Genomic DNA, 15,268 nt, shown 5'->3' with positions numbered 1-15,268 from the left:
ACAAAAAATAGATGCAACAAATATGGTACCTTTGAGCACAACACAAGGAGAACTTGCAATGAATAAAATATTGCCTATTTAAATATGCAATGAAATATGTAACCCAAAAATATAGCAAAAAGAAAATTGCACTAAAGTATAATATAGCAAAATAACAGTGCCATTAAATGCAATTAATGCTATAGATTTGTGATCACACAATTAAACAACACTGAGCAATATGCATATTTGACAAAAGATGTTAAACCATTACATAAAGGTAAAAAATAGAACTAGGTATCAATAAAAAAATTAATGTCACATTCTCTATTCATACCTAAAGGAATTCTCGTTTCTAATTGGAGAATCCAATAGATTTCTTTTCTTTGAAGAATGTTATATCTATTTCCTCCTCTAGGAGGTGCAATAGCTACATCTATGATTCGTACAGAAAGATTAGCTATATTGGTGGAATGTTCCCCATTAAAGTGATTGCCAACAGCTGACTCCTTGACATAATTTTTTGTGTCCCTAACATGTTCACTGAATCTTTTTCTGACCCCCCTGGAGGTTTGACCCACATTAAAATTAATAACATTAAAATTAATAACTGAAGGTATACATGTAGGTGTCTTTAGAGAATCTGACATTGACACGTTGGTTCCTCAAAATCCTCTTACTCCCATTTTCTACCATGTCCCCAAGGTTCATAAGGACCCCATTTCCCCCCCGGGTAGACCGATTGTCTCGGGGGGGTGGTCCTTATTTGGGCCTTTGGGGGCATGGTTGGACAGTATTCTGCAACCACTAGCGGTTAAACAACTGTCTTATCTTAAAGATAGTTCACATTTAATACACACTTTGCATACTATAGTCTGGGAACCAAACTATACTTGGCTAGTCATAGACATTTCCTCACTCTATACTTCAATACCCCAGCACCTTGGTATTGAGGCAATAGAATTTTTCCTAGACAGGGAATTAAGTATGGAATATTATACTAAAAATACATAGGAGATGTCCTGAGATTTTTGCTGTCCCACAATTATTTTATGTTCGAGGGAACCTATTACAGACAGATTTGCGGGATGGCCATGGGGGCGAAATATGTCCCGGCATTCGAGAATCTTTATGTATCCTGGTGGGAATTGACCTACATTTATAGTATACTAAACCCATGGTTAAAAGACATATTGCTATTTGTAAGATACATAGATGATCTTTTCATCATCATTAAAAAACCAGTTGACACACATTTATTTAACAACTTTATTGGTTACTTAGATAACAATTTCATGAATCTCAAATTTACTTATCTTGATTTAACTTTACAAAGCAGTGGGGATAAAGTAATTACTAAAACTTACCGCAAGCCAATTGCAGGCATCCTAAACACCTAATAAATTTGGTCCCTAGGGGACAATTTATAAGGTTAAAGAGAAACACTCAATCACTAGAGATTTTTGAATCTCAATCAGTAGATTTGAAAAACAGACTGATAGCAAGAGGATACAATGCGTCTTCATTAGAGAAATGTAGGAATAAAATTAAAAGGTACAATACTTCAACTGCAAAAATTAAAGACAGTTCCTTTAAGCAAGCCATTGTCTTTACTACAGAATACACCAGCCAATATATGCAAATAGCTAAAATATTGCAGAAACATCTACACATACTAAAAGGAGACCCCATACTTGCTCCAATTATTCAACATTGTAAATTCGTGCCTAAGAAACCCAGAACGTTAGCTAGAAGGCTTTCACCAAGCAATGTTACAAGAGCTGACACCTCAGGTTCTCAATGGCTGACTAGGCAAGGTAATTTTAAATGTTTAAATAAAAATTGCCATATGTGCACCAGTATTGGACCTTGCAGCAAGTAATGTTACAAAAGAAAGGTATAATATTAATTTTTATGCCAATTGCGGCACCACCTTTGCCGTTTATTTACTTACATGCAAATTGTGTCAGCTCCAATATGTGGGTCAAACCTCTAGGGGGTCAGAAAAAGATTCAGTGAACATGTTAGGGACACAAAAAATTATGTCAAGGAGTCAGCTGTTGCCAATCACTTTAATGGGGAACATTTCACCAATATAGCTAATCTTTCTGTACAAATCATAGATGTAGCTATTGTACCTCCTAGAGGAGGAAACAGATATAACATTCTTCAAAGAAAAGAAATCTATTGGATTCTCCAATTAGAAACGAGAATTCCTTTAGGTATGAATAGAGAATGTGACATTAATTTTTTTATTGATACCTAGTTCTATTTTTTACCTTTATGTAATGGTTAAACATCTTTTGTCAAATATGCATATTGCTCAGTGTTTTTTAATTGTGTGATCACAAATCTATAGCATTAATTGCATTTAATGGCACTGTTATTTTGCTATATTATACTTTAGTGCAATTTTCTTTTTGCTATATTTTTGTGTTACATATTTCATTGCATATTTAAATAGGCAATATTTTATTCATTGCAAGTTCTCCTTGTGTTGTGCTCAAAGGTACCATATTTGTTGCATCTTTTTTTTTTTTGTGGCTATAATCTCATTATTATAGTTTTAGCATCAGTATTTCAGTATTTAAATATTTTCAAGAGGTCATATTAGCCTGTCATATAGTTCTGTTTGTTTATACATGTGTAATGCTTGTTTAAGTATTCAGTGATAATCACACCCCTTAGTTTCTGTTTTTGAGTAACATAAGGTCTCTACAGGGTTAATTTTAATTGGTTAGGGTATATATAGTACACCTTGTGCAATACATGTATTAGGTCTATGAGTAAGCGCCTGTAGGGGGCGCGAAACGCGCCAGACATTCGCCACTGTCCACTCCACCTCTGACTGTAAGCTGTTTGGATGAATTGCTCCACATTGTTCATGCATTATATTTTGGATTGGTATTTACCGTGTGCTTATGAATAAACTGTGGACTATATTTTTTGCATACTACACTTGAGCGTAGTGCCTGTCATTTGTTCTACTCTACTATTGCATTACGGCAGCTTGGTTGCACTGCCATCGGCTACGGCACTCCAGGAGCTGGGATTACACAGCGTAAGATTCATTTCCGGGTCAACCCGATAGAGGTAGCTTAAGCGTCTGTGTTACCGGATCTACTTACCCCCTCAAGATATTTTGGATGTCACTTATGGTTTAAAGTTATTAAGTATTTTAAGAACATTAACGTTTTTATATAGACATATAAGTATTTCATAAAAAAATAGCAGTACCTCTAAAACTCTTTGAGGCATCTGGTCTAGACTGACTTTTCAAATAAAGGCACAGGTGTCTATAGGCAACTGGGCACCTGTTCCCAAGTCTTGAGTGCCTATTAAGTTGAATTTCTATGCCAGACTACTATTAACATACTGCTATTGTGCAAATCTCGGTCCCTTGCCCAGTCACACAGCAGTGCCCACTTCCAGCCACTGCAAACCCTTCTAAAACTGAAGGAAGCCAATGAAACACCACACATAAACACACATCCTTAATTGTAACCAGCCTACCTCCAGATTTAACCATGGCAAATATTATCCCCTTTAAAACCTAGCCCCATTGTTTGACATTCACCTATCCAAATATTCCTCTTAACATTTAACCTCCTTAGTTTAAAAAACAAAACAAAAAAACAACTATATTTTAAAACCTTTTAATAGTCTAAAGCTGCAGGTCCCTCCTCTTCATTCCATCCCTGTGAACTTCTCCTCAAGGGTCCCCTCCTATATACAATTGATAATGTTATTCTAATTGGTTAATAAGATAGTCTTGGGAGTTTGTACTTGGACAGCGTCACAATAAGAGTTATCTGTATTAAATCACAGATAAGCTTTCTTTTCAGTAGAGAATGGTCAATATCACAGTTAATCGTCTACGACACTAGTATCAGGTACTGGTTATGCTGTTGGTCTTTTATGACTTTCTGTATATTTTTCAATTTTATTTGACGTTCTCTGTTTAATAAAAATTACATCATGCTTGGAGGTTCCCTGGTTCTTGTGGATTCTGGAGTACTAGTATCAGGAATCAGTGTTTTAGCAGATAGGGTCATAATTTTACTGTCATCCCTTTACCGTGACTGGTTGACCCCACTCAGGAACAGCTCTATAATAGGTCCATGTTACCATGTTAGAACATTGTCCGGCAGTTGATAAATGCTGGCCATGCCACCCCCTGTAAGCCCAATGGTGTGTGAGTAGGGGCTGGCGTATTGGTTAGGAAGCTGCAGTCTGATGACTTTCCGCTGCAGCCTCACCCTTGTGAGCCTGCAGCGAGTGGCCCTCAGAGCTGCATACACAGCTTGATAAATGGGGGCCCATGTGTTGTGCCAAACCTGACACACTTAAAAAGCTATTTCTTTTAGTGACCCACATAAAGTGTGCTATTGCAAAATGATAGTTGCCTGAGCTTGATCAGGATGCCACAATGAAGCCACTGTGTAGCTAGATTTTTTTTTTCATAGGGGCTTTGCAAAGATAAATTAAGTCCTCAATTTCAGGATTGTATATCCTTTGACTAATTTACACAATTTACACAACAGCATTTATTCCTCTAAGAAAATGATAGAACTCAAAATATTACAATTTAATATTACTTTACACCAAACCTGATTATACAGTGTTCTTAGAAAATATAAAAAAACACCTCCACAGAGCACTATTTTTGTCTTACATACAGAATTTAATTTAATCTGTAAATGAATTAACATTTTCCAATATTTTATTATTTACTTGTCTATTTTTGTTAGTCACAGGAAATTAGGTCACATTAATAATCACTATACAGTGCTGCATGCTAATGTTTAAATTGGAAAAGCAAATACATTTTGCATCTTTCAGATAATGAAATATAATAAACAGTAATTCAGAGACTCAGACATTTAAGTCACTATAGAAGTAAAATATTAAAATTTCATGACTAAACCTTAAAGTGAATGTTAAAGGTATAATAAACCCAATTTTTTATTTCATGATTCAAATAGAGGGACCTATTTATGAAAGGCCTGTCAGACATGATCCAACAGTGCGGATCATGTCCGACAGACCTCGCTGAATGCGGAGAGCAATACGCTCTACGCATTCAGCATTGCACCAGCAGCTCACAAGAGCTGCTGGTGCAACGCCGCCCCCTGCAGACTCGCGGCCAATACCAGCAGGGAGGTATTCGATCGGGTTGAATTGTGGTGATGTCTGTCCGTCTCCTCAGAGCAGGCGGACAGGTTATGGAGCAGCGGTCTTTAGACCGCTGCTTCATAACTGGTGTTTCTGCCGAGCCTGAAGGCTCGCCAGAAACACGTGGCTTCAAGCTCCATACGGAGCTTGATAGATATGCCCCAGAGCATGCAATTTTAAGCAACCTTCCAACTTATTCCTACTATCAATTTTTCATTTTTTGCTTGCTTTCTTTATTTAAAAAGCAGGAATTTAAAGTTAGGAACCAGCCCATTTTAGGTTCAGCACCCTGCATAGTGCTTGCTTATTGGTGACCACATTCAGCCAACCAATAAGCATGCATAACCCAGGTTCTTAACCAAAAATGGGCTTTACATTCCTGCTTTTTTAAATAAAGATAGCAAGAAAACTAAGAAAAATTGATAATAGGAGTAATTTATAAAGTTGCTTAAAATTGCATGCTCTATCTAAAACATGAAAGAAAAAAAAATGGGTTTAGTGTCCCTTTAACATTGACCTTCTTTAGTATTATTCACCTTAAAAAAACATAGCATGTAACAAAATAATATAAGATACTTCTATAAATTTATGTTTTAATGAAAATACACACGAAATACTCACTGATGTGTACAGATAGCCTTCTCCGTTCATTGCTATATACAACCCTGTTTTTACTCCTTGAATTGCAACAACACGAAGACCCACTGGTATGAGGTTGAATAGAGCTGAAAACAAAATGATAAATAATGTTTTGTTAAGACTTTTATGGATCTGCCATCTATTTATGAATCCATTATCACAATACAGGCAAAATCCATAATGCAATATATTAAAGAAAACACAAAAATAATTTAAAAAAATAGTTATGCAATGACTTTTTGATAGATTAAAGGGTAGAAAAATTGTCCAGAAGATCTATATATATATATATATATATATATATATTTTTTTTTTTAAGAATGACAGTATCATTTATAACATTAAAATAGGATAGTACTATTGCCCTCTGCCGATGTGTTTCAGTTGATGGTTGACTAAAATTTAAGTGAGATTATTGCAATTACTATTGTTTTTAATTGCTGGTACATACAATATAATGGAGATTATTTCTCAGTTATTTTACTCAATCTTTGGTAAACAGTTTTGCATAGAAAAACATAAAAAGCAGAATACATTATCCACATTTACTAAACTCTGTTTTTTTGGGGTTTATATTAGTTAAAAAACGGAGGGTTTGGTGACATGTCCCATGGTTATGCTTCATGATAGCTTCAACATCTATTAATAAAGCTTATTCAGCTACTAGGTGTCATAAAGACTACATGAGGAAATCTAGCAGTATGGTTCTCACTTCTCAGTAAAGCAAGAAAAGCACAAAACAAAATAATGAGTGCAACTTAGGAACAGATTAATATTTCATTATATAATACCTATTATATACCTCTTAACATTTGTAAGTCTAGGACCAGAAAGCCTGTGGGGGGGGGTGGAAACTTGATAACCAAGGGGCAAGACCAAGTAGCCTGAGGTAAATTCAAGGTTGTTTGGGTTGGCGTGTGGTGAGGTGGACTAAACAGCTGGTAAGCATACTTTCAATTTTATATTAATATTTGTACAATCTACACTATCAATATTCATTTTCTAGGACATTGAAATCACCAATTGAGAGACCAACAGGATCCATTTGCGGGGATTCTCACTACCATTAGGAAAAACTACAAGTCACCCACTGGGAGATCATCAGGATTCACCACGGGGGTTCTCACTACCAGAAATTAGAAAGGATTCTCACCACCAAGAAATAAGGTTGTTTTATTACATCTTTTTACATCTTTTAACCTTCATTATTGACTGTACTACATCACTGGATTATAATTGACCTTTTTACACTTGTGTATACACCCAACTGACATTTTTTCATTTTTAATATTATTTTTTATTGTTTTTTTTATATTTTTTTCCTTTTTTCATATTTTTCATATATCTTTTCCACGTTTTCATTGGCCACTTGTTCACCTCACCTTTTAATTATTTTTGGTATTATTATTATTTTTTAACCGAACCACTTTTTTGGTTGCCTACAATTTGGATTTTTCATTATTTTTCACTTATTGAGATAGCCACAAATTGTGCAAACTCAGTTGGAATACAAAGCTTTTCTTTATCAAGTCACAGCGGACTTAAGCTGAAGTTCTACATACAAGACCAGCTATAGTTGGACTTGTGCATGACTGTTGACTATAAGCCATTACATTGTTATCACTCTTACACCACTTTACTTAACACACCTTGATCCTATCTAGCTCAGGGCCCAACAATTCAGTTCACAACACCATCATTGGATATATTTTCCAAACATACCTCAATACATATCCATATACGATATTCGCGCTCGTATTATGAGATGAAAGTAAAAAGTTTGTGGTCTTGCGTTGGCAAAGGTGCGATAACAAAGAAACTTTGAGTAATCGCGAACGCAAAAACGCATTCCCCCATAGACTTCAATGGAGCTGAAAAAATTGAAAAATACCTAACACCCACAAGTCACGCAAACATGATTATGGTTATTTAAAAGCACAACATAAGAAGATAATATTGCATATTTTATAATCCAAATGTTTTGCACATAGCAGAATATGTTCTATTTATTCTCAAAGAGATATTTAAATATATATCTAAATTGATTTTTGCACAAATATATAGTTATACCTATATATACATGATTATATATATATGTATAGATATATACAGATATATGTAGGAATATCTTTATATAAATACATAGTATAACACTTTATTAAATGTGAATATTGCATACATATGATTTTTCATGTTTTCGTCTACTTGACTACAAAGGGCTCCAATGTACTATATACAGTATATATATATATATATATATATATATATATATATATATATATACATACATATGTATTTATATGTGTGTCTGAAATTACATATATACACATATAAATACATATGTACACACATAAATACATACATATACATATTTAAACATGTGTATGTATGTATGTATCTCTATATTAAAGGGATACTAACCCCAATTTTTTTATTTCATGATTCAGATAGAGCATGCAATTTTAAGCAACTTTCCAATTTACTCCTATTATCTATTTTTCTTTGTTTTCATGTTATTTTGATTTGAAAAAGCAGTAAGGAAAGGTTAGGAGCCGGCCCATTTTTAGTTTCTCACCTTGGTAGCGCTTGCTGATTGGTTTGCTACATTTAGCCACAAATCAGCAAGTGCTACCCAGGTGCTGAACAAAAAATGGGCTGGCTCTAAAGCTTACAGTACTGCTTTTTTAAATCAAGATACCAAGAGAACAAAGAAAAATTGTTAATAGGAGTAAATTAGAAAGTTGCTTAAAATATCATGCTCTATCTGAATCATGAAAGAAAAAAACTGGGTTTAGTATCCCTTTAAAGCACTTTGCGTGTCTTTTTTTCTGTGACCTCATATTTTTGAGCCTTATAACTTTTTATGCAATTTTGTTTTAATATTTTTTTTAGATAGTGCTATTATGAGTGTAACTGTACTTTTAAATGTATATTTGATGTGTTTTGTGACACGTTTTGTTTCAAGGGTAACAGTTAACCAGAGCTCCGAGGTCACGTTAATCCTTCTAGCATAAATAATGATTGCGCTCACGCATTCACATTTACTTTCAACTTGTAATATATATATATATATATATATATATATATACATACATACATACAAACAAACAAACATGAGCCCTTATAACTTTTTATTGCAATTTCTTAAAGCATTTTTATTAGATAGTGTTATTATGAGTGTAACTGTACTTTTACATTTATTTTTTATGTGTTTTTTGTGCAACTTTTTAGTTAAATGTGACAGAACAAGAGAAAGAAAGGGATATAACTTATCCATACTCGCTCTCAGTATTAGTACATATAAAGCTGAATAAACTTCTAATGGATATAAGAAAATTAAAAACTATATATTATTATTTGGGCATTGCCAAAAATCTGTATAAAACCTAAAGTTGAATTTGGAATATCTAAATATTTAACCATTAGAAATAACCCAGACCTTTTGGATGATGTTAATGCAGAGGTGTTTAGTCATTTTTATTAATATGCAATAAATCGACTTGTGCAAAAGTCAGCAGTATAACTATATCACAGCCAGTGGAACCACTAACAACACATAACAAATGTCCAACATGTTATGTGCCTTACAGCACTTCGTCAGGGATAGAGTTAAAGTCTCTACTCAGGGGTTAAAAGATATCAACGATCCAATCATCAATACCTATTGGTTTTCTACCATTCCTAGCTTCAGCATTCAAAAAACGTCATCTCAGAAACTTTGATTTGCTGTTCCTGCTAAGTGGATAGACAGAGAAAACTGTAAGCATTAATAACACAATTAAACAATAAACTGTATATCATTGATATGTGTGGACTATCTGAATGAAGATGACTCACATTGGAACGATAGGCTTATTGTAAAATAAAATACAAGCAGAGGAATATGAACGATCATTATTGATATAATTTTTCCTTTTATTTAAATCCAGCAAAATATAGCAAAACCAGATCAACAGGCGAGAAAAAATAACATAATTTAAGACTTTCCAATCTTATCTTTTTGCACCACGCAGGGTCAAAGCATTTTATATCATACAGTATTATAATAAAGAAAAACAAAGTTCCAAACTAAAATTAATAATTTTCTCAAGAATCAGTTTAACTGCTGGATTTTAAATTCTTCCTTTTCCCCTGAAAGGGGAAGACAACACAGGTACAAAGAAATAAACAAACAGAAACCAGAAAGGGGAAGGGGAGAAGAAAAAAAAGAAATAAAGACAAAAAAAAAAAAAAAAAACAGACCCCCCACCCACACCCCCCTGCAACCCAGCCAGCGTACATTTATCAAAGAGCCTCAATCCATGATTGAGGAAAAACATTTAATAGTGTCAATTCGGCAAAACTAATTGACTGCAAGAATGGATAAAGAATCCGTTTTTGGAGTGGTCTTGAATATGTTAGAATAGCTGGGGCCCACTTCCATAAGAAGTTCTTAATCCTATTTTCTGACGCATTCTTAAGATGATAAGATTTATAAACTATTTGTTCCTGAATAGATTTGAAGATCAAAGCTAGCCCTGGTATGTGTTTAGCCTTCCAATTTTTAAGCAAACAGCCTCTGACCAGGAGTATAATAGTATTAAGACTATTTCTAGTACTATTACTGAAAGCATTCTGTGAAGAAACCAAGAGCAAGACTTCCTCCAAGGAAGGAAAATTATCTTTAGCCAGAGCTGTCTCACTCTAGGACAGAACCAAAACATATGACCTATATCCGCTGTATTATAATAACAGCGTGGACATCTGCTAGTCCTTGTTATATAAAACTTAGATAACCTAAGTGGGGATAGATAGAAATTATTGATCAACTTCATGTGGGATTCCTTTATACCCATTGGGACTCTACATTTATGGAGAGAGTCAAAACTCTGTTTTATTTTTTTATGATCCATTGTAGGCATTAGAGAGGACCAAGAATTACAGATATTATCCAAATATAGCAAACTTTGTTTATTCAACATAATGTCATATAACAGTGAGATCGATGAATCTCCTGCCAGCAATTTTTTAATGGAAATTCTAATATCTGACCATGCAATTGATAAGGGAAACAGCCAATTTTGTGAGAAAACAAAATGGCGGATTTGAAAATATGCAAACAGGTTCGTCTTGGGCAGCTCATATTTATTAAACAAAGATCGACACGTATGTATTCGACCGTTTCCATCTAATAATTGATTCACAAAAACTAGCCCTTTTTGAGCCCATTCTTTAAATACTTCCTGATACATCCCTGGTAAAAAACTAGGATTACCTATAATAGGTAAGAATTCAGAGAATGTGTAATCTATATCCAGGGATTTACAGAACTTTTGCCAAGCAATAATTATATTTTTAATAGTAGAAAGTCCACAGACGTTCTGAGGTAACTTGCGTACCGGGAGATGCAGAATAGCCTTTAAAGAAAATAGCGTAATTAGAAAGGTTTCCTGATCTCCTGAAGAGACAGTTCCTGCAAGCCAATCTACCGCTATTTTAACCATTGCCACTACATTATATAGTTTAAGATTGGGGAGAGCCAGACCGGCCGATTCAAATTTTTGCATTAATCTAGGAAGCGATATACAAGGTTTTTTATTATTCCAGATAAATCTTGAAAACTGTGTATAGATCTTCTTTACGTCTTTACGTCTTTATTTGAAATAAATAGTGGAAGATTCTGTAGAGGATAAAGAAGACGAGGAAATATAATAGATTTTATTAAATTAATCTTAGCTGTGATTGACAGTGGAAATACCGCCCATATCTGAAGATCTCTTTCAATTTTTTGGAACATAACATAACATAACATGTTAAATAACAATGGCGATAGGGGACAGCCCTGTCTGGTACCTCTCTGCAGAACTATCTTGGGAGACAAAAAAACATTAATAAGCAGAAAAGATATTGGTTTTGAATAGAGTTTAGATATAAATTGTAGAAAATTACCTTTAAATCCGAAATTATCTAATGCCCTAAATAGATACCGCCATACAATTGAGTCAAATGCTTTGACTGCGTCCAATGATAAGATAGCAACATCTCGCAACAGGGGTTTCTTCCTGTTTTGATTTATATTCCAGGCATAATCTAGAAAATGTATAAGCTTGCAAATATTTTTTGTAGAATTTCTGGCAACCATGAATCCTGTCTGATCAGGGTGAATAATTTTATGAAGGCCCGTTGAAAGTCTAGAAGAAATAATGGTCATCAAGATCTTGTAATCTGAATTGAGCACAGAGATTGGCCTATAAGATGCTGGGTCTTCCGCATTCTTACCTTTCTTTAATATCAAAGATATATTAGCTGCAGAAAAAAAACTCGAAATAGTACCCTTGGCCGAAAAATAATGATTAAACAATTTTTCCAAGGTTAGCAAAAGGTCTTCACCAAAACATTTATAAAACTCTGCTGGCAGCCCATCCGGCCCTGCCGCTTTGTTTAATTTAAGATTGTTTATAGCATTTCTTATTTCATCTACAGAAATGGGTGCGTTAATTGTCGTTAAATCATCAACATGCATTTGGGGCATCTTTATCTTAGTCCAAAACAATTCTTGGTTCAACTCATTTGATTCTATGCTGGAGTAAAGTTGCTGATAATAGGAAGAAAAAAAAACTCAGAAATTTCTCTAGATTCGATAAAGCGATCATTACCAGTCAGAATAGCAAGAATCATATTTTTTTTCTTTCTAATTTTAGTTAACCTAGCAAGATGTTTAGCTGAACAACCATGGAAGCCTTTAAATTGTAAACTAATTTTAGCTTCCTCCTCTAGTATTCTTTTCTTTAAAAATAAGTCTCTTTCCTTCCTATTATCTAAATACTTCTTCCAATTAATTTCTGTGCGAATATTTTCTGAAAGAATTCCTCACTTTATTGGTAATCTGAAGTTCCCATGCTCTATTTTTTCTCTTAACTAAACTTACATAGGCCTGGATTTCTCCTCTAATCACCGTTTTAAACGCCTCCCAAAATATTTCAGGTTTTCCAAAATAATTCATATTATGAGAACAATATTCCTGCCACACAGACTTCAATTTATTGATAAATCTAAGGTTAGAGCATAAGTATCTGGGAAAAAAGAATCTAGGTGTATGAGCCCTATTTTCAGCTATTGGAAGAGATAATGTAATAATCGCATGGTCAGATATTATGATTTCTCCAATCTCCGCCTCTAATTTGTATACTGCAAGAATTTCAGATGTTAAAAAAAAATCTATTCGAGAAAATGTTCTATGAACTTTTGACTCGCATGAAAAAGCCTGTATATCTGGATTCTTCATTCTCCATACATCAACCAATTTTAACATTTGACAAAATTGTTTCAAACATTTTGCATTTCTATTATATTGTAATCTATTTTTCTTAGTAAGCCTGTCAAGCGTCGGACATAATGTTGCATTAAAATCTCCTCCTAAAATAATAGCTTCTGCCATGAAAGGAGTTAGCCTTACTCTTAGTTCCTCCCAAAACACTCTAGAAAAAACATTAGGTGCTTAGACATTACATAAAATGAAGTTAAGATTTTTTATTTGAATTTGCATCAAAATAAATCTAGCGGTTGGGTCTATTTCTACATTAAAAACCTTATACTCTAGGTCTTTATGTAAAAGAATCACTACCCCCCATTTTCTAGTACTCCCAGATGTAGAGATAACTTTCCCCACCCATTTAATTCTCAGTTTAGCCGCTTCTTGTTCATTAATATGTGTCTCTTGAAGAAAGACAATATCAGGTTTATTTCTGGCTAATGTTTTGATAATCAGCTTACACTTGCTAGGGGAGGAGATACCCCCTACATTCCATGACAAAAATCTAATACCTTCAGTCATAAAAAATCTTCACAGGAAATACTATGGATAATATTATAAAAACAATTGTGTACTGGTAAGGGCGCACGGTTTTGGGGGGGGGGAAGGAAAGGAGAAAGAGACAGAGAAGAAGGAGAAAAAAAAAAAAAGGGGGGGGGGGAAACAAAAAAGACAACAGAACAAATTCAACCTAGCAAAGGCATACATACTAAGGATACTAATCTCTATGCAGATTAAATATAGCTTCACTGGAAGCTATTATGAGCGACTATTCAGTACCTAGATACTTCCTGATTTCAGTGACATCATTAAAAATTAATTTAGTATCCCCTTCCTCGACTAAAATACGAGCCGGGTATAGCAGGTGCGCTTTAATACCTTTTTTGATTAATTGTGTACAGTATGGGGCCATTAATCTCCTTTTGGAAGATGTCTCAGATGAGAAATCTTGAAATAGTAAGACTTTGTTATTTCCAAATACCGGGGGATCACTTTTTTTATAAAATTTTAACAATTCTATTTTGTCTTGGAATTTTAAAAACTTGACTATACACAATCTATTTTTTATAGCACCATCTAGGCCTGATCTTTTGGGGCCAAGCCTATGTGCTCTCTCAATTATAAGCGGTAACATATGAGATGGCATCCCTACTGCTTGAGGTAGGGTATAAGAAATAAACTTTATTAGATCCTCATATTCAGGGTTTTCAGGAAGGCCTACTAACCTGATATTATTACGCCTGGAGCGATCTTCCAGATCCTCCAGGCGCAGCTGCATATTTTTAATTTTAGAATCTTGTTTATGAATTATAGATTCTTGTACATTCATTTGATCCTCTAAGTCAGAAATTCTGGTTTCAGCTTCAAGCAACCTAGTTGAAAACTGTCTGACTTCAGTAGATAGTGTAGTTATTTCCATTGATATAGTACCTAGTTCCTTTTTTTTCAAGTTGTGGCGAGAATAAGTCAGTTAACTTAGAGATCAACACTTGATGGTCTATTGAGACCCCAGCGGAATCATTTAGACTATCAGTACTGGAATCAGTTATTCTACTTTTCTTATCTTTAGCTTTCACTGGCATTTCACTGGCATTTTGGGCGAATTAATTTTCACCTGAGTGCAGAATTTTTCCATTAACAATCAAAAAAAAGAAAATAAAACGTGAAAAAAAACAAAAAAAGAAAAAAGAAAACAAAAAATAAAGAACGAGAGAAAACACACATGTGAATAGTGTAAATAGATAATTTAAATATATTCTAAAATAAGGAAGCTTTTACTGCTTCAATATTACTCAAAAGAACCTCAATTTGTGCCCATCCAGGGCGTGAGTGTTTTTTTTTTTTTTTTTTTTTTTTATATAGTGAACAAAAAAAAAGAGACAGTGATATCTAAGTAAATGAGTCTGACCAGTTAATTAGTATGATACTATGATATATCTTATTCTTACTAGTCTAAAGTAACATCAATATGTTAACTGCAAAACATTCTTCTCTAGGCAAAATACCCCAGATTCAATTAAGCTATTAGTAGGATCATAACCTAAGGGTCAATAGAAAATTCTTATACAAATATGCAGTTTAAATGTATAATTAGAATATAATGACCTAACAGTTCAATTCTCAGAAATAGTACAGCCTTATCTATACAAACATGGTTTTCACAAGCTTATAAGCCAAAAGGAA

The 15,268-nt window shown here is 33.9% G+C and overlaps 1 protein-coding gene across 2 annotated transcripts in view; it reads right to left on the bottom strand.

The window, feature by feature from the left end:
- Positions 1–15,268, bottom strand: part of FGF14 (fibroblast growth factor 14) — a 309,235-nt gene that overhangs the window by 215,549 nt on the left and 78,418 nt on the right. For both annotated transcript variants that reach the window (XM_053707806.1, XM_053707804.1), the window contains exon 3: positions 5,776–5,879. In XM_053707806.1, coding sequence (XP_053563781.1) covers positions 5,776–5,879 — 104 coding nt within the window. The remainder of the gene's footprint in view (positions 1–5,775; positions 5,880–15,268) is intronic.

Source organism: Bombina bombina, chromosome 3, assembly GCF_027579735.1.
Source record: "Bombina bombina isolate aBomBom1 chromosome 3, aBomBom1.pri, whole genome shotgun sequence".
NCBI lineage: Eukaryota > Metazoa > Chordata > Amphibia > Anura > Bombinatoridae > Bombina > Bombina bombina.
The sequence above is the reverse complement of the archived record's forward strand: the minus strand, read 5'-3'. Positions and strand labels throughout refer to the sequence as shown.